A 23,165-nucleotide genomic window follows, 5' to 3' on the forward strand; every position below is an offset into this window, starting at 1 on the left:
CCAGGGGCAGGAGGCAACCTGGGCAAACCATGCTGTGGGTCGAGTGCCCCACTGGTGTGGCCTGGTCCACATGGGCATTACTGAGGTGCACTGGAATATTAATTGAAAATCCCAGCAAAACACTTCTGCTGATGATAATGGACCATAATCCTCTTAGACCAATTTCATGCCTGAAAAACCATGCATAACAAAATAATAATAGAAAGCCCCTCAGTGGACACTGTCCTTAGCAGTGGACACAGGAGAAGAAGATAGGCCAGAGCGGGTTTCTCAGGAAGGAAAGGGATCTGGTCCCCTTGGCCTCCACCCTTGAGGTGGGCAGAAGAACTGAATTGGGTCTAGGTCTGAACATCTGCTCTAGCAGGGCAGCATCACCATGGGACCCCGATGTCCCACAGAGACCTGGCGACCCACCAGGACCCCCGTACCCTACAGAGCCCATGGGACTTTCTGTGACCCCAGAACCCTGGAACCTCCTGTATTCTTCGTGTTCATCAGAGCTGCCAGGACCCCCTGGACTTTCCGTGTTCCTCAGAGTTCTCAGGACTCTCGGAACGCTCCATGTTCCTCAAGGATCCTCCGTGCCCGCAGAGCCCTGCGCCAGACCGGGTCCACCCCTCCCAAGCCCCCATTCGCCCCTCCCGCCCGCCCCGCTCGCCCCTTCAGCACCACCCCGAGCGGACAGCGCCAGGTTCGGGGCCCCGCACCTGCGCCCGCACCCGGCACCCCCGCACCCCAGGAACACCCTGACCTCCTCCTCGGCACCTCAGAGACCTCCAGGAGCACCCTGACCTCCTCCCCGGCACCCCCCGGCATCCCCAACGTCCCGACACAGCTCCCCTCCTTCTTTTGCACCCCATTTTCACCCCCCGACACTCCCTACTCTCCCCCTTGCGCCGACCGGCACCCTCTCCCCTGCTGCATTCCTGCGCCCCCTCCTCAGCACCCTGTCCTCTTCTCCTGTACCCTTGCACCCACAGACATTCTCCCAATCCCTGCACCCAGCAGCACCCCCTCTTCTGCCTCTGCACCTCTGCATCTCCTCCTCCCCCGCACCACCCCCTGCACCTCAGCACCACCTGCACGCCCCCCTCCACTCACCACCCCTGCACCCCGGCATCCCCTTCTCTGCCACCCCCAGTACCCCAGCGCTCTTCATCACTCCCTCCTCCACCATCCTCCTTCACCATCCCCACCCGTCAGCTCCCGGCACCCCCCAGCGCCTCCTCCTCCAGCACCCCGCTCCAGCACCCCTTCCTTCACCACCCCTTTCTCCAGCGCCCCTAGCACCCTTCAGCTGCACTCCTACCAACTCCCCCCATCCCCAGCACAACCTCCTGTTCCAACACCCCAGGCCTCCAGGACATCCTTTCCCAGCCCCACAAGGACCCCCATCCCCACCCCCTCCAGGCACCCCCATCCCAGCCCCACAAGGACCTCATCCCCACCCTCTCACTGTCCCAGGGCCCCAAAGCTTCCCTCACCTCTCAGCACCTCCTGCCCCAGCCCCTCGAGGACCCCATCCCCGCACCCCCGGCACCCACCTGCTCCCCCGCCCCGCCCCGCCCCGGAGCCCCCCCGCCCGCGGGGCCGGTGCTGGACGGGGCCGTGCGGGTGCCGGTGCCGCGAGATGCCGGGGGGCCCGGGGGAGCCCCGGGGGGCGCCGGGGGGTGCGCGCTCCCCGGCCGGCAGCTGTTGCTGCTGACGGCTCCCCCGGAGCCTCCGGCGGGCCGGGGCAGCGGTGACTAAGCACTTTGGGGATTTCTACTCTTATTATTTTATTCTATTATTTTCTCCCGCTTTCAAGCGGGTCCTCCCCCTTCTCTCCCCCGCTTCCCCCTCCCATCCTCATCCTCCCCGGCCGCCCCCGCCCGGGGCCGGGCGCGGCAGGGCGGGCGGAGGGGTTCCCCCTTCCGGCCACCGGGAGCATGGGAGCCCCGGGCCGGCTGAGCTCCAGAGCTCGGTCAGCCCTGGGGTGAGGCGGAGCGGGGCCGCGCCGTGCCGGGCCGTGCCGCGCCGCTCCGGGGCCGGGCCGCGCTCCCCGCCGCGCCCGCGGGCAAGTTCCGCTGCTCCCAGGGCGCGCAGAGCGCAGCGGAGCGATGCCGGTGCGCCGGGGCCATGTGGCCCCCCAGAACACCTACCTGGACACCATCATCCGCAAATTTGAAGGACAAAGTGAGTACCGCACCCTCCGGTCCCGCTCCGCTTCCCCCGCGGCCGGGGCGGCCCCCCAACTTCTGAGCACAGCGGGGAGGGGAGGGGGGGCAGGCGGGAGGGTGTCTCCGGGTGCACGGAGGCGCCCCTGGGACTTCCCGAGTGGGGAGAGGGGTGGGCGACAGCCAGGCAGTGTCCCCGCGGGTATTTATAGACAGGGCGACACAGGGGGACGAGTGATCCCAGCCCCAGTGTTTCCCCGGGGGCTGTGGAGACGGCGACCGCCACAGTCCCCGGGCTGGGAGGGTGTGCCCGGGCTGGCGAGGAGGGGGTCCCGGCTGGCTGGACTGGGGGACAGGGTGTACCCCGGCGCTGTCGGGCTCGCTGCCTGTTTGCCTTCAACTCTGCGCTCTCGGCGGCCGCCGTCCCTGGTGAAATGTTGCCATTTGCTGTTGCTCCGAGTAATCCCTTTATATGAATTTTTGGGCTGGTTTTTGTGTCAAATACAGCGAAGAGTTCGTGCACATCGAGGAGCGCTGGGGTTTGCGTGTGGCTGGGTGGGGGCGCGGGGGCTCCGCTCCCACTGTCTGGGCATCCCGACGGGGCTGGGTCCCCCCTACGATGCTGGGGATGACGGGAGGGGATCAGGGGCTAGGGTCCCCCAAAAACTGAGCTCGGGAGGCTTCTGTGGGGTGCTGGGGCTGTGCACCCCTCACTGCCCCGGCTCACTGTGGATTTTCTCTGGTGTCCAAGTTTCCTGGGTGGGCAAATTCCCTGGCACTGCCATCCCTGCCGGATCTGCACTGCCTGGCCTGGCAGTGACTGACGTGACCCTGGGGACTGAAAGTGAGAAAAACTGTCCCTGGTTCCTATCAGTTCCCCCTGGGAAGCAGTGGCTGGGGAGCAGCGGGGCCATGCAGTGAGGTGTGACAGTGAGGACGCAGCCAGGCCCCCTCTTCCCTTCCCGCTCCCTGCCTGCTCCCTGCCCGCACTCTGCCAGCCATGTCGGGCACCAGCTGGGTTCTGCCAAAACATCACCCCACACTCCCCCGCAGCAGTTTCGTGCTGTGACAGGTGTTGGGAGACACCAAACCAGCGCACCTAATACATCTTTGCTACAGGCAGTGAGTTCTTCCATGCCTGTGGGTGCCTTCACCCCCAACACCGCAGCTCCCATGGGTGTAGCTGCTCCTGGTGAGTCCCCGCTGCAGCCAGAGAGGCCCAACTCTTCCCTGCCAGGACCAGGGCAGAGCCCTGGTACCGTGGGACCAAGGCAAAATCTGCAGGTGAGGGCAAGGCAGAAAGTAAATTGGGGGGTGAAAATAGCCCCAAGGAGACCTGGCTCTGCAGCTCCTTCCCATCCTGGTCTTGGTCACATCCCTGCACTCAGCACAGCTTGCTCCGGCGCCCTGCCAGCCCTGTAAATCCTGTCCTGCGCCAGCCCAGCCAGGATCCAGACTGGATCCAGTCCATGGAGCTGACACTGGATGGGGGAAACTGTTCATCACAGGTGGGGAGTGTGCCCCAGGAGCAGGGCTTTGGGAGAAGGTCCCCTCCTTGTGCTGCCTTCCACCCGGCAAAGTAATTTGGATATAGAAGGATCGGGAAGAATGAACTGGGAAACATTTGTCTGTGGTGGTTTGTGCTGTTTGCAGCATCGGTACCGTCATCAGCCCTGTGTGGGAAAGGGAAAGGTGCCGGAGTGGGAGTCCCCCACAAAGGGCCACCAAGGGGCTGTCACAGGGTAGAATGAAGCAGGAGACTTGTGCAGCATCCCTGGGGACACTGTTTTTACTGGGAGGCACCCTACAGAGCTGAGACTCTGCAGGTGCCATTGGGGAGAGCCCTGATGTGCCTGGGAGGGGTTCCCCCACCCCACCAGGTCCTGGCACTCAGTGCTGCAGCTGTGCAGAGGTTTCTCTTGCATTTGGGTGAAATTCCCAGTGAGGCTGGAGTGCAGCAGGGTTCTGGAGCGTGCAGGCTGCAGATGCCATTCCTGGGTAATCCAGGAGATTAATTGGGGTCTGGGCTGGGAGGCAGCCTCCAAATGGACCCTCTGCTCAGACTTGCCTCCAGCTCCAGCCCAGAGCTGATGCCAAATGTTGAGGGAGATGGTACTGGGGGGCACATGGCATCCCATCACATACACATCCAGGCCCCTGTCACATCCCAGCAAGCCTGTCCCACAGCCCAGCACTCCCCGATATCCTTGGAAAAAAAACCAAAATCAAACCAAATCAGAGCTCACCCCCAAGATAAGGATGGAAGTGGCTCCATGTGGGCTGGATGGCAAGGCAGTGAGTCTGGCCTCAGCCCAGCCTAGGTGGCTGCAGTGCCAGGAGGGAATGGGCCAACACCACTCCCTGCCTCAGTTTCCCCTTTCCTTCACTTGAGCACTTTTCTTTTTGAGCACAGGGGTGACAAAGCCCAGGGGGGTCTGGATTTCACCTTCAGCCCAAAGGCACGATTATCCTACAAAACATTAGCAGAATCATTAATGTGATGGGTTTCACTCCTGCTTCCCATGAAGCCAAGCCTCACGCTTACTCCTCCTCTTACCCCTTGCCTGACTTCAGTCAAATCTGAGCAAGGGTGGAAAGTCTCTGAGATAACTCAGGTCCCTGATAAGCTCCTGGGAAGGGACAGAGGCTGCAGCTCTCCTTCTGCCTGCAGGGCCGGTCAGGGACAGCTTGCCCATGTGTTAGACGGCAGAGAGTCCCCACATGCCAGTGGTGAGATGTCAAGGCTGCAGGGATTGGCCAACCCCAGCAAAAACTGCCTCTACTGAGAAACCCCCTTTGGGTCCCCCTGTCCCAACAGTCTCAAATACACATGAAACTGGGAACACTTTCTCTCTCTGAAGAGCAGAGCAGAAGGCATGGGATGCTGTGGGCTGAGGTCAGCCACCTTCCCCCCAGACCTGTCACCGGTGTCCCCAGGGAGCCTGTTTCTGCACAAACCCCACAGTGGGTGACATCAAAAACCACAAGCTCCCCCCCTGCACCCAGGCTGTCCCCAATCCCTGTGGGTCCCCACCACCCCTCTAAGCCTCATGCTCTCCTGCCTCCCCACAGACCGCAAGTTCCTCATTGCCAACGCCCAGATGGAGAACTGCGCCATCATCTACTGCAACGACGGCTTCTGCGAGATGTTCGGCTACTCCCGTGTGGAGGTGATGCAGCGGCCCTGCACCTGCGACTTCCTCACCGGCCCCGACACCACCAAGAGCTCCATTGCCCAGCTCACCCAGGCCCTGCTCGGCTCTGAGGAGTGCAAGCTCGAGATCCTCTACTACCGCAAAGACAGTAAGAGCTGCTTTTTGGGGTGATCCAGTGGTGGGAGGTGTGACCTGCCCTGGATTTGGGCTGTGAGAAGCCAGTGGTGGCTGATGCTACCTGGGCATCAGGATTGCACCCAGGCTCAGGGCTTTGCTGAGAGCAAATCCATAGCGGCTCCTGGTGGGATGGAGGCATCTCTGCTGTGATGGAGCACATTGGGACCTTGAGCAGTGGATGATGTTGCCAGATTATTTGGGAATCAGGTCATTTGTGAGCCCTTGGGGATGGCTCAGAGCTCCTGGGACAAACAATGGCATTGCTTGTGGGATCCCTGCACCAGGAATGAGAATCCAGTGGGAAGCCCAAGGGGAAGCCCAGCTGGAACACAGGTCTCCCAGTCTGTGCTCCAAGACAAGATGAGACAGACCCCTCATCTCTGCTGAGAGTGGGTGCAGCTGACGGCCTCAGAGCTGCCTTTCCAGTGAGCAGGATGCGGCTGTGCGTGCACAGATGGAATTACGTTAAGATGAAAATGAAGCTTTGATGGAAAATACGAGTGATTAGTTCTAATACGGCAGGAAGTTAAATAAATATTTAGTGCTTGCTGCTACAAAACAGCAGTGGCCAGGGCTCCCAGGGGCAGGGGAATGCAGGTCCAGTGCTCACAAGAGGTTAAAAATACGAAGTGTTTCCTTTTTTTAACCTGTGGAGCTTTCCCATTGCTTCAGATTGTATTGATGGGGGCTTGGCCTGAGCACGGGGCTGTGCCCCACTGCTGGCAGCTCCCAGGCAGCCAGTTAGAGAAGAATCACTGGAAGCAAAAGGAAGGAGCAGGCAGGAACCCTGGCTCCCAGCCCAGCACCTCAACTTGGGGGCTGGCACCTGGGTGTCCTGGCCTCCCTCCCAGACCCTATCTCCCGGGCTGGCATCCAGGTGCCAGCGTATCGGCCCCGGAGTTATTCACTGGCAGCACCTCTGCGTGTGATCCTGGTGTTATCCTGGTGGGCCCTGACCCTGCGTGGTGGCAGGATCAGGCCACTCGGTCAAGGCTCTTCCTGTGGGGCCTGTCCTGGGTGGAGAGGGGCCATGAATGGTGCCAGGGCTGGGTGCAAGTCCCCCCTCAGCAGCTGCAGGGCCTGGCTGGAGCCCAGCACAATGCGGAAGACACACAGAGAAGCGGCACACACTGTCCCCCTGCTCCCATCCCAGTGCCAGTGTGTGGCCATGTTCTGGCCATGGCAAGGACAGCATGTGCAGCCCTGTTCCATTTCCTCCCTCCCTCCCTCAAGATAGTTTCCCATTCCGTCCCTGGGGACTACTTGGCTTTTGAGCCCGATCGATCCATTGCCATGCTCCCTGCTTTGAAGCATTCCTGCTGGGCTCACGGGATGCTCAGTGCTGTCCTCAGAGCCCTGCTCTTCCTCTAGGCCATGGGGAACTCTCAGTGCAGCTCTGAGCTGCTTTCTTCTCTTTCTTATTAAAAAAGAGGGGAAAAAATAAAAAAGCCCAGAAGCAAACCCTTCATGTCTATTTTTAAAACCCAACCCCACCAGCAGTATGCTTTCCAATTGTTTCCCCCCAGCACTCAGCCTGCGACCGCTCAGCCCATTATAAATGGGTCTTATCGGCAAAGAAAAGGCTTTTGCATTATAGGGAACTGCTGCTTAATTAGCCGGCGGAGCTCCGAACCTGCCTGTCCTCCTTTTCATACCAGCAGCACCAATCTCCAGCCTCGACCTGCTGTTTATTACTGCGGTACTCCCAGCTCTGCGGCTCGCGGGGTTGTTTCCTCGCTTTTCTGGCTGACAGAGGCAATATTACACCCAAAATCTGCCCATTGGAGCCACCCAAGCAGGGCCAGGGTGGGATGGATGGAGGTAGGTAAGAAGGGGGCACCCAAGGGTGTCTGGGCTGGTGGGTTCTGGGGACAGGCAGGATGCTGAGTGATGGGGTGATGCATGTCCCTGGGGACAGCCTGGCTGCTCGGTCCCCACCCGGATGCCCATGCTGTCATCACCTAATTATAAACAGAGCCACAAGAGCCAGGGGTGCCAACAGCGAGCCCAGCTCTGAAATGGAGCCAAGAACCAAGTACCTATGGGGGAAGATGGGACCAGCCCAGCCAGGGCAGTTGTCCCTCTCTGCCATGCCAGCCCCACAAAGGCCTCAGAAAGAGAGAAGAGCCCGTTCACAGCCCATGTGGGCTCTAATCCCCAGGCTCAAAGCTGGGAGATCAGTGAAAAGTTAATTTCCTTACAAGATGCTACACAGCTGGGACTGCCCCAGACAGGGGGGTCAGCACGGGATCAGCTCCTGCCGCAGCAAGGAGCAGCCGTGGCCTCCAGCCCTGGGGACACACTGTCCACTGCGGCCAGAGCGAGCTCAGATTCTCCAGCATCCCCTGAAGATGACACCGAGGAGTTGGTGGAGCTGAGCTGCATCCAGGGTTGGGTTTTTTCCCTCCCCAGGGGTGATGCTTTGCAGCAAAGCCACTGACCAGGGCTCATAGGGACCCCAGGGCGGAAGGTGGCCGCAGGTGCTGAGTGCCACGGTGCTAGCATGGCCTGAGCAGCAGCAGCTGGTGGCACTCGCTCCACTTAATCTGCATGAATGTGATGCTGATGAATATGAAAGGAGAGATGTGGCTGTGACAGCCGGAGCAGATGGTGGGGCAGCCCCAGCCCCTCCATCCCATCCCCTCCAGGGCAGAGCCCACAGCTCATCCCCTCCAGCAGCAGTTTGTGACAGTCCCCTTGGAACCCGAATTAGGGACCAGGATTACGGACCTGGCAAACTCATAACACTGGTGTGGAAGCCAGGATTTTCCCCTGGGGGCTCCAGGAGTGGGAGGGTCAGAGAGTGACTGGGGTGCCCAGTGTCACTCAGCATATCCCCCAACAGGTCCCCATGGGGGGTCCAAGCAGGCAGCCAGGCAGGCATGGGTTGGGAATTGTCACCGCACCCAAAGGGGTGACACAGCCCAGGGCACATCCATGGCACTGCACCTCTCCAGCAGCTGCTGCCAGGAAGCCTGGCTAAGGCAGGCAGGGATGGATCCAGCCAGGGTTTCTCCATACAGCTTTGTAAACAGCAACATGTGACGTGCCCACCGGGAGCAGGAGGGCAAATCCCATCAGTAACTGCTGGATCCTAACACTGTCAGGGATTTGGTGCTGGCAGCCCAGGGAGCCTTTGCTCCTGCCCTATGGGGTGGTCAAGGCAGGACTAAGGAGACTTCTTGGGTGTTGGAGGAGCAGGAAGGCACAGCCAGCTGACAAACCCCAACCCCAAGTTGAGCTCTTGGCTTGCACAAACCCATGGGGTTTATGCCAAGCTGGGGCTGTTTGCTGTTTGCTTTAAGGGTCAGGCTGTGACCTCGGGAAAAGGATGGACATCATGGCCCAGCTCCAGATGGGAACTTATAAACATCCCGCCTCACAATGGCAAAAGCTCTGGTCCCAGAGACCCTGTGCTGTGGAGCCAATTCTTCCATCCTTGGCATGGCTGTGCTGCAGCTCCAGCCACCCCCATTGCCCTGGCTGTACCCCAGTGTGACTAGGGCACAGAGCTGGAAGAGACACGTTTTTCATCCTCTGCTGCTCCACAGAAGCTTTTTGCTTGGACCTGATGTCCCATGAACAAGAGGACAGGCCCAGGTCATCCCCAGTACCCCCAAGAATGCTGCCTGGAGTAAGCTTTTTCCTGAAATCCCTGCCCTGGCAGAGTCCCTGATTCCCACCCCAAGACCTCCATCCTCATCCCCAATGACTGTTGTATCCACAGTGGGAGGTGGCCCCATGTGCCATAGGAACAGGGCCCTGGGATAGCCAGACAGCCCCGGGAAATGCTATCAGCACCGCAGCTTTGGCCACACAGCCCTGCTCTAAGATGCAGTTATTCCTGCAGCCAGCAGGATTTAGCAAGGGAAGGACTGAGGGCCTGGATGTGACCACTCACTTCACTTGCAGAGGAGGTTAAGATGCATTTTGCCAACCCCCTGTATTGACCCCTTTTGGTTCCTGGGGATCAGAGCATCCTTCCACCTGCACCCAAAACTACTCTGCTAGGCTTGGATCTTTCTTGTGGCCACAGTTTGGTGGTTACCCTCAGCCACCTGACACTCCTGGTTGTCCTTCTCCACTGCTGCTTCCAGCCAGAAAGGCCTGTAAGTGCAGGAATCCTTGCTCTTCCAGACCGCACAGGGGAACCTCCATCCTGCTGATGTTACTTAATAAGGTCATTTTGGGGGGCCTGGCATCCTGGTAGGTTTCAGTCTCCTGATGCCCTGTCTGGGTGTGGGGAGAGGGGCTGGGGCAGACCCCATGTTGCACATCCCCTTCCTGTGCAGGGGGATGCAGACCTGCAGGGGCTCACCCCAGGTCCCAAGGGTGACCCATCTCCCACTAGCTCTGACTCTATCTCAATTTTTTTCCATACCACCTCAGGGATTTGCTTTAGGGCTTCCCAGCAATCCGCGCTTCCCTTTGAAGTTCTACCCAGCCCTGACACTGATTTATCCCAGGATAGGAGCACAGCTTGGCCCTCCAAGCTTCTCTCTGTGTGTGCCAGCCATCCCCAGAGTACAGCTCTGTTCCCATCCCTGTCCCTGTCCCCTCCATGCCCTTCCCAGCCCCTCTCCTCTGCTCCTTTATATAATACCACTATAGATTTAGCCACTCTGCCATGAGACCCTGCAGATTAAATCTCCCAGCCAGGGGGAGGGCAGGCCTGGGTAAGAGCTCCAAGCACAGATTAATAGCTCGCTTTTTTAATATTCATAACAATACTGGCTTGTGTCCGGCTCTCGGAAACCCCCGTGTCCTGTTGATTAGTTTAATACTGATGATACTGACAAATGCATTAACCACCGGTGGCTGTGGGGGATAAGAGGGACAGGGAAGGAGGGGCCCCAACAATGACATTTTTAATGTTATTAAGTGCTGGCTTTTATCAAGATCAGAAGACACGGTGGGTCAGAAAGCACAAACCTCCAGGCACTCGCTCAGCTTGGGGGAGGTGGGCTGGGTGCTGGAAGATCAAGCCCAGGAGTTAAGGGAATGAGCTGGTTTTCCCAACCCATACAAGCCTACCACATTGGCTGTGAGACCCTTCAAACCAGCATCCCTGTTGTACCCCACCTACTGAGCCCTTTCTGCAGCCCCCAGGCTGGGTTTCACCCCAGATGGGCACAGGCACCCTCATGCAGGTGGCCACAGAGCACAGGCAGGTTGTGAATGCCCCCAGGGCTCCTCCAAGAGATCATTTGGATAAAATTAGATGGATGGAGACAGATTAGCTGAACAGCTGAAGGGAAGAGACAGTCAGATGGATGGGGACAGTCGATTGAGGAACAAAGACAGGGAGGGCAGGCCTGAGGTCCCTCCCAAGGCTGGCTCAGCCCACTGGTGCTACAGCAGGTCTGGGGTGCCTGGTTTTTGGGAAGAAGGATGGGGAGACTCAGCGTTCAGCAGAGCCCAGGCTGGCTTACCACAGGGAAACTGAGTCAGGGTAGGGGGTGCCAAGGATCTCCCAGCTGCAGCCTCTCCACAGAGCTGGGGGTACCCCAAATCATAGCTGCAGAGAGACCCCAAATCCTGGCGGAATGCCCTGTCTTTGGGCCAGGATTAAGGGAATCTGCTGGTCCCATCCCTGGCCCTGACACTCCCTCATTTCCTTGACACCTCCATGCTGTGTGATGTGGGTCTGAGCAAGGACTTGAGTTCCTGGCATGCAGGACTGTGCCTGGTGGGGCTACTTTTGGGGTGATTCCCCTGGTTTTGGAGGATTTCACACCCAATTAACTTTTCATCAACCCTGAATTGGCCAGGCAATTGGACTAGACTATTGCCGTAGTTCCCTTCCAACAGAAATAGTCTATTTTATTTCATTTGAGAAGGGATCAGCGAGGGGCTCACAGTGGCATTGACCAGGGCTGCTCAAGCTCAGCACCTCCCAGATTTGCAGGATCAAACCAGGCACCAGCTGCCACCCAAACCCACCCCCAGCTACCTTCCAGCTGCTCCTTATATCCCTCCAACTGGATGTAAGTGGGCCCAGTTTTCAGCTGTTCAGCACTGGCCATGGGATTAACCCTTTCCCATGCCACATAGGGCCTGCCATGATCTAGCCCTCCTGAGAACAGCTCAGAGCCCATGCCTACCACTGCCATGGAGGAACTTAGGAAGGAAATGTGAAGCGGTGCAGGAATGCAGGAGGGCAGAGCACCTGAGCCAGGATTGGACTACCTGGATCAGAATTCCCAGTCCAGGGGAAAGCATGGAGTTGATGGCTGCCCATGCCAATGAACCATGTGGGTTCCAGGAAGTTGGCGATGCGTCAAAATCACCCCAGGGAAGAAAACTCCCCATTTTCTAAGACACCAAAGGAGAAAGCACCCATGAGTGGGCTCAGCTGTGCACAGCCCCTGCACACACCAGCGCCAGCATCAACACCGGCAGAGCCGCGGCGTCCTGGGGATGGCACCGCGGCATCCCACTGGGCACATGCCACCTCACCATTGCCCAGACACCTCACTCGCTCAGCATCACTTACAGGACATCTCTGATCTAAAGATCCCTAAAAATCCTGACAAAGGGAGGGCAAAGAGCTCACTTCTTCCTGCTCCACACACAGGTAACCTGCTGTGTGCCCGTGCAGCCCTTCCAAACAGCTTTATCTGCCAGAAATCCACCCCCTCCTCTCCAGATCACACATTTAAGTGGATTTCTTGTCCCTGTGGTGAGCAATGGAGAAAGAGAGAGAAAGAGAGAGAAAGAGAGAGAAAGAGAGAGAAAGAGAAAAAGAAAAAAAAGAAAGAAAGAAAAGAAAGGAAAGAAAGGAAAGAAAGAAAGAAAATAAATGAATCCCGGCTGCTGGAGTCTTTAAACAGGTTTCACCGTATCTATTTCTTTCCCGTTCTTGTGCCTGTGTGTGTGTCCGTGTATGTGCACATCCCTGACGTCACGGCAGATTTTGAAGTTGCCCGATGCCGGCCATCTGCTCCTGATTACGGGAGGCCCTGAGCTCCTTAAAATTATACGCAGAAAGGCCGACATGCCCCTCCCGGCTGGAGCGTGGCCACGGCCAGAGCGGGAGAGCGCTGCCTCGGCCGGCAGCACAGCCCTGCCCGATCCGCTAATCCCCGGTGATCAGAGCACGGGGGAATGGCGAGATCAGGGATCTGCACGGGCAAAAACTGCCAGGGAAGGAGGTGGCTTGGCTCCATCTCGGCTGGAATGGTACCTGGGTGCTCCATCATCTCTAGGAGTTTTGGAATAGGAGCCTGGGGATGCTCAGGGAGTTTTGCCAGAGGGACTGTGACAGCGGCTGTGGCTCGGGGGGATCCCGCTCCCACCAGTGCCAAGGCAACAGCAGACAGCTCAAGGAAGGGACTCAGTGATTATACCCTCAGGTAGGGTTTTTAGGGGATTTGGTGGCAATAAAGCTGGCAAGGGAGGTGGGAAACCACCTGTATCCTTCACTTGGTGCTTTGGAAAAGACCTGCAGGTGTTTTCAGTTATCTCTAATTGCAGACTGGTACCTGTCTGCTGCACAAGAAGAGCCACAGGGTCGAGCTGACATCCAACAGGAAGATCCCTATGGCCACATTTGGGATCATCCTCATAGCCTCCATCACTCCCAGGACACTGAGCCAGTCCTTGTGCTCCCTTTGTGCCTCAGTTTCCCCATGGCAGGACAAGACAAGGCCATGCCTGACCACTTCATGCCTTTAGGGGATGTCCTTGGGGACTGTCCCACTGATCCCACCCAGTCCTGCTGCCCATGTGGTCGGGCTCACCCCCATTGCCTGCAACCAGTCCCCAAAAACTGCCTGGTGATTGCAGGGCAATTAACTGCAGCGTGATTACAAGCAGGATGCTTAATGAGGTTAAACCGCTACCTGGGACTTCCTGAGTTCTTAATTACTCACTCTTTAATTGCTGCTCACAAGTACATTAATATAAATGACTGTCTGGGACAGAAAAAAGAGATGTGATCAGTGTGATTGGGATGCTTCAGGGATGTGGCCCTTTCCCAGAGCTCAAATCACGTTCCATATCCTCCACTCCACACCAGCAGGGATTGCACCCATCAAAGTGCTTAAAAACCCACTTTTCTGCTGAAAGTGTTTGGTGCTGGGGGAAAGCAGAATCTCCTGTGCAGCCCCCCTGAGCCTGTCTCTGCTTGGCAGCCTCGTGTTTCCGCTGCCTGGTGGATGTGGTGCCCGTGAAAAACGAGGAAGGCGTCGTCATCATGTTCATCCTCAACTTCGAGGACCTGGCACAGCTCATCGCCAAGAGCACGGGGCGGAGCCTGCACCAGCGCCTGTCGCAGAGCTGGAACAAAGGTGGGTGTCCGAGGGCGGTGGGACCTGGGAGAGCAGTGCAGCACCCTCATCCCATGGTTTTCTTGGGAGCACGTGGGGACTGAAGGATGCGCCTATGGGCAGGATCCTGCACGGGAAGAGGTTTGTGTTTTTGCACAGCCGCAGTTCTGCCTGCTCAGGGACTGGTCCAACCAAACCCCAGCTGGGTGGGAAAAGGCTGTTTGAGCCGTCTGTGCTCCCCTCACATCCACACCTGCCCACACACACTTCCTGAAATCCCAAAGACCTGGGAACAGGGCTGGGGACTGGCCCCCTGCATGGGATGGTGCATTTTTATGAGAGGAGGTCTCGCTGCAAGTGGAGCCGTGGAGTCCCTCCGTGAACCCCCTGCATTGCTGGATCTTTTCCACATTTAACACTGGCTTGGGCTGGAGGTGCTGATGTGAGACAGGACCCGTGTGCGGGGTCACTGGAAGGGCCAGGGGACATCTGGTGTCACCAACAGCATGGCTGTGCTGTGGGGATGTCACTGCAGGTGAATGGCACAAGAATGGCTGCGCTGCGACAGCTCAGCCTGCCCCATTTTCAGGCTGTTCCCTGCTCTCCTAGGCTCATTCCAGGGTTTTGGAGACAGTGGAAAATTCAAATTCCCTTTTTTGGGAAGACTGAATCAAAGGGAAGCTGTGCTGAGGCTCTCGAGGGGATGTGGATATTCAGGGATGCAGATGTTAGACCTGACAAAGAGCTGTAGCTTCTAAATCTCCTCCTTCCATACCGCCCTCAGTGCCAGTCACCTCTACTTGAGTCAGGGAAATAATCCCACATCTGCCTTCATGACAACATTCCCTAGGGGTGCTGTTGGGAGGCTTTGGGCAGGCCTCAAAGTAAAACTGTGGGAGCAACATGGGTCTGTCCCCCATGGCACATGGGGTGGCACAGCAGGACCAGGGTCAGAGCCAGGGCCACATCAGGGAACAATGGGACAACTGTCCACTGAACTGGAGTGTGTGAGTCTCAGTGCATTCCCACTCGGTGCATATCTATATCGTGGAGCCATTGAGGTATCTGTGTATAGCAGTAGGTACCAGCAGAGTTTTATATGGGTTTATGTGTGCTGAGGCCAGACATGCGCACAGGGGGCTCACAGATGTGTGTGTGTGTGTGATTGGACAGATCACTGTGCATGTGTTCATATGCCTGTGAAGTGATGAGACTCATGGTTTTGATGGATTGCTTTAGTACCAGCTACCCCTTCTGCATGACCTGCTGAGGAAATCCTAAATTCCAGCACCAGTGTCGCTTTGCAGCCCCACCAGCTCTCAGAATATCTCAACATATAATGCACCCATACCCCATCCCACCCAAAGACATACCTTTGGCAGAAGGCACCCAAATCAAGAGTACTTGTCACTTCCCTGCATGTTGGATGTTGTGTTGTGCATCCCAAGGGGTGCTTCTTGGGTTTTCCACTCCAGCGACAGGGAGTGTGGAAAGGCCAGAGCTGCTGGTGACAGTCCAGGTCAGGCTCTTGTGCACAGGTCTTCTGACTCAGTCTTTAATTGCTTGGCCACAGGTGGCTGCATTGCTGGTCCCCAGCTCATTGGTATGCAGGGAAAGTCGGATGCTTTGCTTCTTCCAGCTGAAAAGCTGCTCTGGACAGTGAGGATGGGGTGAGCAGAGGGAGCCTGCGTGGTACCCCATGGGCGAGGGCATTTCTGGGCAGCTGGGCAGGCTGGGACCATGCCCAAGCAGCTCAGTGGTGTTTTGGGGCTGGGTTAGGGAAGTTAATCCTGCCAAAACCAAAGAGCTCCTCAACGTGCTGCTTTTTCCCAGGGGACGATGTCTTTGTGGAGCTCATGCCACATCCCACACACCCCAGGATTTAGGCCACCTTTCGTGCAGTTAGGGAGCACAGCTGGTGCTGCTGGATGAGCTCCAGGGCTGACCCAGGCTCCAAGGGTGTGAACCTAGCTTCCCACACGAACTCTGCAGAAGCAAGTGATCATGGTCTCCTCTAGAAGAGGACAAGTGACTTTGCATTGAGTGTCACAACCAGGGGCATTGGGTCCTCTCCACATCTGGGCTTTTCCTCTCCTGCCCCTCTCTCACAGCTCCTAGCAGCCCTGGCTGCCCTTGTCTCAGCCCCAGTCTCCAGTGAGGTGGTCTCCTGGTCCCCTGTGACAGCAGGAAGGGACCCCCCTGTGTGGTCCAAATTCCCTCACTGAAAATCCAAAACAAATCCAGGAACAAAATTGCTTAGAACTACTTTTCTTTCAATGCCTTTCTAAATTACCATCTACTGTGCAGTTTTTTTCCTGAATTTCCACCAAGGAGATTTAGAGGCTCGATTTCCTCCAGGTCCAAATCCCTTAAGTGGCTTTAACCTCTTTAATTGGCTTAGGGGTTTTCTGCACCTTTCCCGTCTCACATCCGCAGTTGTAGGGAACTCTTCTCCAGCTCAGCAGAGCTTGCTGCCAGGCCAGGGTCTGCCTTCAGCACACGGCGATGTGATGGCATGGGAATAGCAAGTGCTTTGGAGGAGGAAGGGCCACGCAGCATGTGCGTCCCCCAAAGCCACCTAGAGTTCTCCGTAGCCTCTTCCCTGTCCCGCCTCACTTCAGCCATCACGTGCAGCTAGGTCACATCTTTCTCTCTTGTGTTTTGTTTTTCTTTTTAACAAGGTGAAAGTAGGACTTTGAAGTTTAGTCTCCCGTCCCTGCGGCGACTCAAAATCCAGCGGAAATCTCTGCCCACCAGTGAGTTTGATGGAGTAGCCATTGACTATGGAAAGGTAACCGTAGCCTTTGTCTGATATAAGCCCACGCCTCAGGCCAGGTCCCAGCGCTCTTCCTTGCTGTCCCCATCCTGCTCCCCCTCAGCTGCTGTGGCTCGGGCCATGTCCAGCGGTAGGGCCCTGGCCCTGGGTCAGTGCTGAGCGCCGGCCCTGCTGAGGGCTGGCAGCGAGCGCGGTGCTTTGTTGATGTGGGCTGGAGATCGACGGTGCTGCTCTGCACATTCCGTGGCTCGTGGGGGGAACAGGAGATGTGCCAAAGCGGGGAGGAAGGTCTGGCTCCATAGTGCAAGTTGTACAGGATGGTGGAGCTCCAGGGAGTTGTCCCCACCTCAGGGAGGGGGTGTGCTGGTGGCTGTAGGAGCGTGGAGCAGGTGTGCTTTGAGCAGGGACTGGCAGGGACTGGCAGGGACTGGCAGGCTCATTTCCCCATGTTTTCCTGGCAGGGACCAGGCAGCACAGGCAGGTCCAACTTCTCAGCCCTCCAGCAAAGATTCTGCTTCCCATGATGGAGGGTGATGCTGTCATTGCTGACCTTGAAAAACTGTTGGTGGGACCTGTTTAGAGATAGCTGTTCTTGGTGGCTTCCTGACTGTCAAAAGTGCTATGGGTACCTCCTTTCAAAGACCTGTTGTTTTCTGAAATGCTGCAGCTCAAGGCTGTGGGCAGGAGACTTCTGCTCTGCTAAGGCATCCCCAGGTGCCAGGGTCTCGCTGTGCTGGGTATATCCAGACAACCTGGATAAATCTGCTTCCCCAAATCACAGATAAATTGAGATGGAAGGTGCCTGTCCTCTCAGAGGTTGTGCTTGTGGTAGGTTGAAGATGTGTGTAGGGTTATCAGATGCTTTGGGTGCATCATTCCTATAGACACCAGCACTGCTAAAAGCTCTGGGTACCCCCAGGCTGGAGCTGCCCAGGGCACTGCAGTGTTTCAGGGCACACACACAGAAAATGTGGATTGAGGACAACCTGATGATCCACCACTTTGCTGGAGCTTGCTCAAGTGGGCACAGCCCTGCAGGTGCAGGGGGGCCAGCCAGCAGTCAGCCTCTCCAGGCACCCCATCCCAAAACCTGGCCTAAGGGCCTTAGGGATAGTGAGAAGAGACACAGTCCCTCCCATGGGTATGACTGGGGGGGCACAGGCGCACGGGTTTCTGCTCCAGAAGGTGGTTGTTTTGCACACCTCATTGCAGAAGTTAAAGTCTGGAAACTCTGGAGAAGTCAGGTCTCCAGGGAAAAAGGTTTAGCCATGGCTAATGACGGTTGTAGGAGAAGGAGGACCAGTATGGCCAAATTTGCAAACCCAGCAGCTCCTCCAGTGCTTCCTGGTGCAGAGCACATCCTCTCCCATAAACGCCAGCGCAGGGCCTGGCACTGACCCTCAGTGGTGGCCTGAGCTCTTGCAGCAGGTGAGGGAAGGGCAGCCCCAGTGGTGGGACATAGGGACATCTCGGAAAAACGCATGGCACAGCAGGTCCTCCAGGCAAGCCTGTCCCTAGGTCTCCTCTTCTCTTGCTTTCACCTGCTTCCCAGCTGTGCAGCATCGCCTTGCAAACCTCCCCGCGGCCGCCCAGCCTCTGGCGGGAGCTGGTAGGAGGTAGGAGCTGCCAGGTCCCCAGGGACTCGGTCGCCCCACTCCAAAGCAGGTCCTGGTCCAGGCTGGAGATGACCTCAGGAACCGCAGTGCTTCCCAGTCCTCTGCCTCTCCTCTTACCCACCCCAGCTCCCTCTCCTTCCCCTCCAGCACGTGGGGACTCCTTCTAATACAACGCTTTCTCCTGGCTGTCTTAAAGCCTGGTGGTGACTCCCTGATTTTGAGGGACTTGAAGACATCGCCCAAGGAAAACTGTATGCAGTCAGAGACCGAATCCCTCCTGGAAAAGGAGCGGAGGCCAAGCCTGGAGGCCGACCCCACCCTACAACACTCGTCCCCGAAACAAGAGCCTCCCGTGCTGGGCCCACGAGGGTCGTACCCTGCGTGGGGTTTCTTTCGGTCTCGCCCTGGGGGCAGCTTCCACAGCCTCCGCAGGGTCTCCTCCTTGGACAACTTTGAGGCTGCAAGGTCTGAGTTCCAGAGAAAATTCAGGGAAAGGAGGGCAAACTCAGGTAGGGAAAAACCCCGGAGCTGTCGGTTCTTCTGCGGGAGTCAGGGTTCTGGCGATGGCCTCAGCACATCTTGGGGGGGAGGTCTCAGTCTCTTCCCTTGGCAAAGTGGAGATTACTTGGGTCTTCTCCCCAAAACCCACTGGTCTCCTTGCGATTCCCTGCACAGGCAGGTCGTGCTCTGTAGGTAGAGCCATTCATGGTTTGTGTGTGATATGTGAGACCGTGTGAGGTTGCGTTCAGCTGCCCACACGAGGGGCATCCCGATGCCATCCCACCTTCCCTGGAGGGAGGGGAGGGGTCGGGTCTGCAGGCATGGGCAGTGTGAGCTGTGTCCATGTGTTGGAGGTGGGTGAGGCACCAGCCAGGCCGCTCTGTAGGGCTGGAGGGAATGATCCTTCATGGTATCCACATCCAGACCTCTGGTTCTCATGAGGGTGATGATGACAAATTAGATGGAGGTCAGGAAAGAGAAGCCTCTGTAACTGGGGATGAGAGATCAGTCTGTGGAATCTGGCAGGAAAAATGGGGTGGGGCATCATGATCCTTCAATAGCCACAGGTTATGGACCCTCAGAAGGAGACACAATGTAGAGGGAGGGAAGGGGAATGAGCAGGGAGAAGGGTGGCAGCAGGGTGGCTGGTGCTCACTGGGCACCTTCACAATGCCTTCAGACACCTCTTGCCAACACCACCACTTGGGTCAATGTCAGAGTGCAAGGATTAGAAGGGGTAAAAAATTGAAAATATAACCCTACCCTGCCTGTAGGAGATGGAAAGGTTGGTACACACTGGGTACAGTGCCTGGGGATCTTCCTGGAGCCCTGGGTGTGGGTACAGGCTGTCACTCGTGACAACACATTGCCACAAGCCTGACCATGAAATGACCACCTCCACAGCTTCCTCCCTGGTCCTGCACTGGGGTGACCCAGAGGCAGGTCCCCAGGGAGAACTGTCAGGATCCCCACTACAGCTCTTCTTCCGGAGAAAGCTCTGACCTCCCTACCTGGAGCTGGGGGTAGAGGATACATCCAAGTGGGAATATCATCCAACTCCTGGTTCAGTTTGGTGGCCAAAAACCAAGACAGCAGCTCAGCTGTTTGTCAGGCAAAAGCATGCAAGGGTGGAGAAGAATGACCTCCTCCTTTGTCTGTTTTCATGCCAGTTTTTGGCATCTCTCCCTGGTGAATCTTACTGGGTTGGTCCCTAACCCACTACAGTCTTCAGGGGTAGCAAAGGACATTGGGTGTTTGTGTTTTGGCAGCTGGTCTGAGCCCTCTGCAGGAGGTTTAATGGTGAAAAGATGGGTGATGTGTGGGAAAAACAGCTCTCTCTCAGGCATCCCGGGTTGGGCATCCTTCGTCTGAGCCAGCCTGAAGAAGCCAAGCCTTTATGGCCAAGCAGACTTTGGCACCTTTTGGTGGCACCTTGTGGCGGTCCCCAACTCCTGAAGGTCCTACATGAGGTCAGGGCTCTGGGGATCTATTCCTGCTCACACTGCCCTTCTCAGTGCTCCTCTCCATCCTCTTTCAGAGGCTTCCCATGTCAAACCCAACCCCCCGAACTCCACCTCAGACTCGGACCTCATGAAGTACCGGACCATCAGCCAGATCCCCCAGTTCACGCTCAACTTCGTGGAGTTCAACCTGGAGAAGCACCGCTCGGGCTCCACCACGGAGATTGAGATAATTGCTCCCCACAAGGTGATGGAGCGCACCCAGAACGTCACTGAGAAGGTCACACAGGTATGTGGGCAGTGAGATGCCACCAAGGCAGTGATGGGGTGCTGGTGTTGCTGCTGGGGGACAGTCACAACCACTCCACTGGCTTTTGGAGGAGAGAAGCAGAGAGGGCAGTGACTCCTGGAGATTCCATCCCAAGAAATGCCAGTATCCCTGTGTTTGGTTATGCCTTCCTCTGAATGGCTGAAATGCTCGTTTTAGTCCCCTAAACAAGTATTTCTGGTAATTTGTGGCTGGGGAAACACCAGCATGAACCGCTCGAGATGATGGCCTTGAAGGGGACACAGATTTGCATGTTTGTGTGCTCATGTGGCTTCTCTTGGGGGGAACTCTGGCCACTGTTCCTGCCCCCAGCGCTGGGAATGGAGCACCGCTGGCCCCAAGGTGCCCAGCCAGGGACCCGGCCTGGTGTCAGCGTGCCGAGAGCCACGGGATCCCCTGGGAGACAGCAGGTGGCACTGCACTGTCACCAACGCGTGCGGCACCTCCTGTCATTGCAGGGGACACTTATGCACTGTCACCCAAAGGGACGCGCATGGAATGGTGCATCCCATGGGGATGTCAGAGCGCATGAAAGGTGCTGACGTATCCCACAATCCCGAGTAGGGAGCTCTTCTACCTGTGGGGAAACTGAGGCATGGGAGAGCCTCAGTGTACGAAATACATCTAAGGGCACCTCCCATTGTTTCCAGCAGCAGCCCCGGGCAAATTTAATGAAAATGCAGCCTTCTGACCCCAGAAAAGCCTCCAGGCTTGGGAGTTTGCTCCATCGGAGTGGGGTGCTATGCAGGATTCTCCTTCTGTCTCGGTGCCAGCAAACCTTTAACTTCACAGCCTCCACGCACAGGGGATGGGCTCCCCACCTCACACATCATGGAACAGATCTTAGGCTTGTTTTCCCCCTGGCTTGTCCCCTTCATTAGTCCCTCTAATCTGGGGGCGACTGCAGTAACCCAGGATTAGCCCCTGAACTCCATGGTGGGAGGGTGAGCAGCCTCCATGCCCCCATCCCCATCACAAAGAACACACCAGGGATCAATGGTCACACTGGGGCGACACTGTCACGGTAGTGTTGGCCACTCAGTAGCTGGTTGTGGAGTGATGGGATCAGAGCTGGTGGGTGGTGGCTGCAGGGCTCTGCAGTGCAGTACCCACAGAGGTCAATCTTCACTGTCAATCTCCAGATGGGATGGGGTGCGATGGGACAGGACAGGATGGACCTCTCCTCCCTGCCGCATCTCCCCCTCCCACGGGCGACCTGCCTGTCCTCACCCCAGTGTCCCCCACACCTCCCACCAAGCCACAGCTCCCCGCTCCTGGCTGTTAAATGATTCATGGTGAGGCAGAGACAGCAGCGAGACACCATCCAAAAATACCAGTGGGTGGGCAGGGAGTGGAGACAGGAGCTGTTTGGGATGGTCTGGCCCCACACTGGGCTGGCAGGGAGGGCAGGTCACAAGTGCAGTGAAGGTCCCAGGCTCAGCCTTGCAGGGCTGTGGCTCTGGAGCACAGCTGGAGGCACGTGGGGATGCTGTGGGGTCGGTGTCACCAGGCTGGGGTCTTGTCTGCAGGAGGCATATATCCCAGTCCCCCCCAGACTGCCCCACTGGGCAGGAGGGTGCTGGGGACAGGGATGGGAATCTGAGCTGTGTCAGGATATGTGCTGGGAGTGACACTGGGTCACTGCCAGCCTGCAGCCAGCACCATGGGCCTGATCCTGCCCAGCCCCTTGTGCTTGAGGCTCTCCTGGTGATACTGGAGTGGCCCCCACCCCAGTGCCCTTAACCCCAGCATTGAGCAAGGGACAGGGAAGGTGATGGGTGCTGGGCACCACGGGGCACAAGCAATGGCCTGGGTTAGCCAGGGCCACAGGAGCCTCCCCCCTCTGTCACCCACAGCCCATACACACCCGGCTCCCTCCTCCTCCCTCCTGCACTCCCTCGCTCGCTGCCAGCACCCAGCACCCCACTGTCAGCACCCAGCACCCCACACCATGAGCTTGCGGCTGCAGCTGAAGCCGGTAAGTGCAGGAGGAAGGGAACAAGGGAAGGGGCACCCGGGAGGATCACCACGGGGAACACTGGCACTGCCACCTGCAGAGACTCCCAGGCCACCCAAGGGTGACCTTGCCATCCCTTAGGGGCAGAGAGGAACAAGGGTGCTGCTGCTCCCTAGCTCTGTGTTGGTTTGGATGCTCTTCTGGGGGTTGTTTTTTTACCCTTTTCTGCCTCAGATCTTTGGGATTGTGGTTTTTTATTCATTTCTGCCTGGAAAACAAGAAGGCTTAACCTGTTCTTGCTTCTGCCACAAGAGCTAGGTGCCAGGAACAAGGATGAGGCGCAGGGCAGGTGCCCCAGCATAGGGAACAGTATTTGGTGGCCCAAATTCAGGACTGGCCCCACAGAGCTGCCTGCAGCCAGGCAGAACAAGCATTCAGCTGCTGAGCGTGGGAGCGTTGCTGGTTTTCCCAGACACAAGGTGAAGGAGCCCATCTCAGGTCTTCTGGGTGCATCTTGGTTTTGGGAATCAAGCATATTACCAGTGTTGTCTTGTCCCCTTCCCCACCATCCCCACGGGAGCCAGTCCCCAAGCCCAGCTGGTGCCTCATTCCCTCCACAACGATTGCGTTTGGGTCACTTTTTCCAATCCCTCCCCTCTCCATCCACCAACGACGTCGACAGCTCCCGCTGCTCCATTGGCGCTCTTGTCCCCACGGGGGCCCCAGCATCGATTAGGTTTGATTAATCCACGCTGGGCTCCTGAATGCC

General features: G+C 57.4%; 1 protein-coding gene across 2 annotated transcripts in view; it reads left to right on the forward strand.

Moving 5' to 3' along the window:
• Nucleotides 1–2,058: 2,058 nt before the first annotated feature.
• The window catches only part of KCNH6 (potassium voltage-gated channel subfamily H member 6), a 33,076-nt gene continuing 11,969 nt past the window's right edge, over nt 2,059–23,165 (forward strand). The window contains exons 1-6 of one of the 2 annotated variants that reach the window (XM_068996719.1): nt 2,059–2,175; nt 5,229–5,459; nt 13,624–13,779; nt 16,440–16,549; nt 18,347–18,659; nt 20,189–20,400. In XM_068996719.1, coding sequence (XP_068852820.1) covers nt 2,100–2,175; nt 5,229–5,459; nt 13,624–13,779; nt 16,440–16,549; nt 18,347–18,659; nt 20,189–20,400 — 1,098 coding nt within the window. In that variant the 5' untranslated portion in view covers nt 2,059–2,099. The remainder of the gene's footprint in view (nt 2,176–5,228; nt 5,460–13,623; nt 13,780–16,439; nt 16,550–18,346; nt 18,660–20,188; nt 20,401–23,165) is intronic. The other variant, XM_068996720.1, reaches the window with a different exon arrangement.

This window comes from Aphelocoma coerulescens, chromosome 27 (genome assembly GCF_041296385.1).
Source record: "Aphelocoma coerulescens isolate FSJ_1873_10779 chromosome 27, UR_Acoe_1.0, whole genome shotgun sequence".
Classification (NCBI taxonomy): domain Eukaryota; kingdom Metazoa; phylum Chordata; class Aves; order Passeriformes; family Corvidae; genus Aphelocoma; species Aphelocoma coerulescens.